The following is a 4,349-nucleotide window of genomic DNA, read 5'->3' as shown; positions in this document are numbered from 1 at the left end:
CAACACGAAGGACAATACAAATGATAATGGTGAAAGCAGCTCAGGAATAAAACTGGTAGCAAATATAAATTCACAACAGCAGCTCAGAGGCTATAAATGAAAACAAAATGCTGCATTTGGAAGACTGTGACTACCTGTTCTGTATTACTGTATTGATCCAAATGGGAGTTAATTCTGTCCAAATGGTAGTTAATTCAGAATGAAATACAGGAATGCCTTGGTGGCACAGTGGACTGCTAACCACAAGGTCAGTAGTTCAAACCCACCATCTGCTCCACAGAAGATGAGGCTGTCCATTCCTGTAAAGATTCATAGCCTCAGAAAGCCTAGGGAGCAGTTCTATATGGTTGGTCACTAGGAGTAAGAATTGATTGGATGGCATGAATTTTTAAAGTGAAGTATCACCAAGATTTAAAAAAAAAATTGTCCAGCATTCTGTGGGAATACATGAGTGAGATTTTTCTAGGAACTTTTTGAAAGCCCTTTGTATAATGCTAAGGTTTATAGTCACACAAATGACACTCAGTTGCCAAAGTCTTGTGGCACATGCTTCATTTTATCTTTTTGAAATATCTAAAACACTGCATAAAGCCTAATATTCATGCAGTTAACAGATACAAACATCCAACCCTTCAAAATATCTGTACATTGTATGTACATAACATAGGTTTCTAAAGCCATAGCTACTGAAAATTAATTTCAACAGAATCATATTCACCCAAACCTTACCTGGTCCAATACAGAAAACTTTCTCAAAGTCAGCACAGATACACATCTGCTTATACAGCTGTGGGGACTGAGCCAGGTATGCATTGTTTTTAAAATAGGACACAGTAAAGACATTGGCTCCTCCTTCACTGGCAGCTAAAATATAAATATTCTTATTAGTGTAATCAATTACAAGCTCATCGGTGCAAATCTAATAAAAACAAGTAGTTCAAGTAGTTTACTTAAAAAAACAAGGGAAAGCAATCATGGCAGATAAATCCTCATGGATCAGTTTACTCTTCTTACACGTTTTTCTAAACAGTTTCTAGTTAAGTCAGACATACGCCTTTGAGAATACATTCATTTGAATGTCATTCCCTTCCTTTCTGTGTCAATTTACAATCTATTAAAACTACTTTGGGTTGGAAAAATAAACATACACACATATATAACTAATCTAAACATCATTTGTAATTGTTACTTACAACACACAGAAAAGGTGTTACTTAAGCAACTTTAAAAATGGTAAAATGAGTCAGGTAAGATTTTCAGACGAGTGAGAATTAATGAGATTTTCCCATTTGTAGTATCTAGTGATTTTACAATGCGGTTTGTAAAAAACAAAATTGCAATACCCATTTCGAAAGAAGCCTACATAATGAAAGCAGTTCCTGCTGCAACTTATGTAACACGAAACCCTGCTCTGTGTGTGTTATTGCCTCATCTTCTAGTCGTTATCACACCCAGATTCCCGAAGGAAGGTGCTAGTGGTGCAGCACTGATAGCGATACAGCACTGCACGGTTGTCAAAATATAGCTTCGCTCGGCAATACGCCTTAAGAGACTCGTTTGGAATTCCAAAACAAAACCAAACATACCAAAATAACACCACCAACAAAAACACATACTATTAAGTGATTCTGTATAAACCCAGAGCATTTGTAAGAGTTAGGAGACATTATTCTGAAGCATACCTGAAATAATTTTGGGAGTCTGGATTTCCACAAACCCTTTGTTAATTAGAGTCTCTCGGAAGAGATGGCAGATGCCAGACTGGAGACGGAAGACAGCCTGGCTAGTTGATGTCTACAAGTCAATAACAAAATCTAATTAAATCAAGTGAGCATCCACTAAGTGTTCTAGGCTTTGCGGGAAAGTACAGAAAAATAAAACCATTCTTGCTCTCAAAAATTTTCTAAGTCTAATAGTAAAGAAGAAGGAAAAACACACAAATAAACATTAATACATAGTAGAACGTGATAAGACATGCTGGTATGTACTGATTACATATAATCATTAAATAAGGTAGAATATACAGCTAGTCTCTTAGAAATGCTTAGTGAACAAATGTTTTCATTTATAAGATTTCCATAAAAGAAAAATAGTTTTAAATAATTAATAAAGCCACTTACACACTGAATTCTCTCTTTTTTTCCTTAAAGAGGCAAACCCATGAACTGATATATTATTTATCACTTTGTGTAGTGTAATAATGCTGTCTTAAAGAAATATTTTAGCATTTGACAATGAATGAATATACTTTCACTGGAACCATTACTAACAGATTATAGTTATGTGTTGCTGTTATTATAATGTGTGTTGGTTATAATTTGGGGGGGAAACCCCACAATAAATAGGTGACATTCTGATACCGATTTCCCAGGATGGTACAGAAAACAATATCAATACTCTAAACTGTCCATCTTTTGTCACCTTTTTGTATTCTCTCCTTTTCTTTCTCAGTTTCTCTATTCTCCTACTTTGCTTTTAGACTAGATTAGTTCTGACAATGAACAGAAAGCTCTAGACTAAACTGCTGTTTCTCTGATCAAAGAATTGTTTTCTTCTCTGTGGTTCTTATTTATTATATAAGGGGGGGGGGATTAGTCATCCCATGGCTGTACAGTAAAATATCTGATTTCAAACCAAGGGGGCCAGATGAGTTAAATGAAGAACCCCAGTCTTACATCTAATCTTATTAGAAGAAAGGTAATTATTTGCCTCATGTCAAAAAGCTGGATCCTGAGAGCAAGCAGATTAGTTAGTTAGACAGCACTACCCTTTGAAAACACTGCTAATGGTAAAAGTCTACTTTTACTAAAAAACAATACAACAAAACCCCAGAAAGATAAATAACCTCAAATTTCTATATACCAGAGTCAAGTATTCATGTAAACTGGGCCATACGTAACATTATTTTATAAGTGAAACTCAAAGGCATATATAAATCATTTCTTATAAAATAATAAAGACCATTTAAAATATCTTCCTGTAGAACCATTTTCAAGATATCTACATTTTAAACGATGCAAAAAGACTTGTGGTTTTTTAATATTATGTGGTTTAGTCAAACATTTAGTTCATTCAATCAAAACAAGTTGCCTCATCTTCTGCTTTCAAAACCTGCCAACCTCTTTAAAACAGAAGACCAGTTGCATCACTACCGAGACACACAGAGAGACAATTCACCTCACTAAAATATACTCCATAACGGGGTCATGAAATATGTTTTACTGCCATTTGTCTCTTGTAGCTAGCCAAACCAAAGCACTTCAACCTGCTAATGGAAATTAATTTCTGAAATAACTGTCACAGCTTACATAGCATTAATAGAAGTTTAACAGATTGTTTACAAACCATTCTGTGCCCACATTCTTTATCTGCTGACTGTTCAAACAGGCATATCAATGTGGAGCATTTACGAAGAAACTAGATTTATATGATTTTAAGGAAAAGCCTTGTTCTCCCCTTCCCCCAGCAGTTAGGCACCTAACCTGACTACATCGATCTGATTAAATCAGACGTCACTTGCAAGTAATCCACGCGATAATTCTGAGATGCCCTAATTTCTATCTAGTTATTTACATGCTTGAGAATATTCACTAGCAGTTTCTTGAAAAATGGTTTAATTTGAGAATTGTCCATCATGGGGTAAAGATTTAGGATACAAAAAGGGATAAACCAAAAGAAATGACTCAACATAAGATGTTCTTTAGCAGTAAATAAAAATGAAGGGAAAACAATCCTAAACTATTTAGATTACTTATCAGACCAACCAAAAGACCCATCACTGCAATCACGGTGCTAGCACATCTGGACCGGTCATTCTGCTGGTGAGAAGAAAACACCGAACAATCACTCAGAGGAGGTTTGAATCCCCCTGCCCACACTTTCCCTGTGCTCAGAAGAAACTGTCTTCAAATCCAGGTTGGTTGATTAATTTAGCAAAGGAAGAGTACTGCACAGACTACATCAGAATCTGACACGTTTACACCTCCACCCCGGTCATCTTTCAACATTTATTCCTCATGCAAAAAGCATTACTTTTGCAGGAGAGGCCAACAGAACAGCTAAAATCTAAGAGACAACAAGGAGAACTTTTCTTGTTCTGGGTAAATCAAGTCATTCTAGGCAGAACTTATCTAAAGAGAAAGAAAATAATTATTTTTATGGATTCATCTTTAATTGTTACCCTATTACATATGGACTGAGATAATCAACTTCTCTTGTGTCTACAAATTTGATAGTTATGGTAAAAATCTAACAGATCCAAATTCTCAGTAAGTTTACAGAGAGTATAATAAAGGAAACATGTGCTTAAGAAAACAGTTGTTTCAAGTACAGTGCTTCTAAAATATTTA

General features: G+C 35.2%; 1 protein-coding gene across 1 annotated transcript in view; it reads right to left on the bottom strand.

Moving 5' to 3' along the window:
* DARS1 (aspartyl-tRNA synthetase 1) overlaps nt 1-4,349 on the bottom strand; it is an 83,252-nt gene that overhangs the window by 24,711 nt on the left and 54,192 nt on the right. Inside the window, exons 7-8 of the mRNA XM_013004987.2 lie at nt 1,683-1,794; nt 730-864 (exon numbers count right to left, since the gene is read on the bottom strand). Coding sequence (XP_012860441.1) covers nt 730-864; nt 1,683-1,794 — 247 coding nt within the window. The remainder of the gene's footprint in view (nt 1-729; nt 865-1,682; nt 1,795-4,349) is intronic.

This window comes from Echinops telfairi, unplaced genomic scaffold (assembly GCF_000313985.2).
Source record: "Echinops telfairi isolate 266 unplaced genomic scaffold, ASM31398v2 ScPeMD7_4;HRSCAF=17, whole genome shotgun sequence".
Lineage (NCBI taxonomy): Eukaryota > Metazoa > Chordata > Mammalia > Afrosoricida > Tenrecidae > Echinops > Echinops telfairi.
Note: the sequence above shows the minus strand (reverse complement) of the source record. Positions and strands in the feature narration are given on the sequence as shown.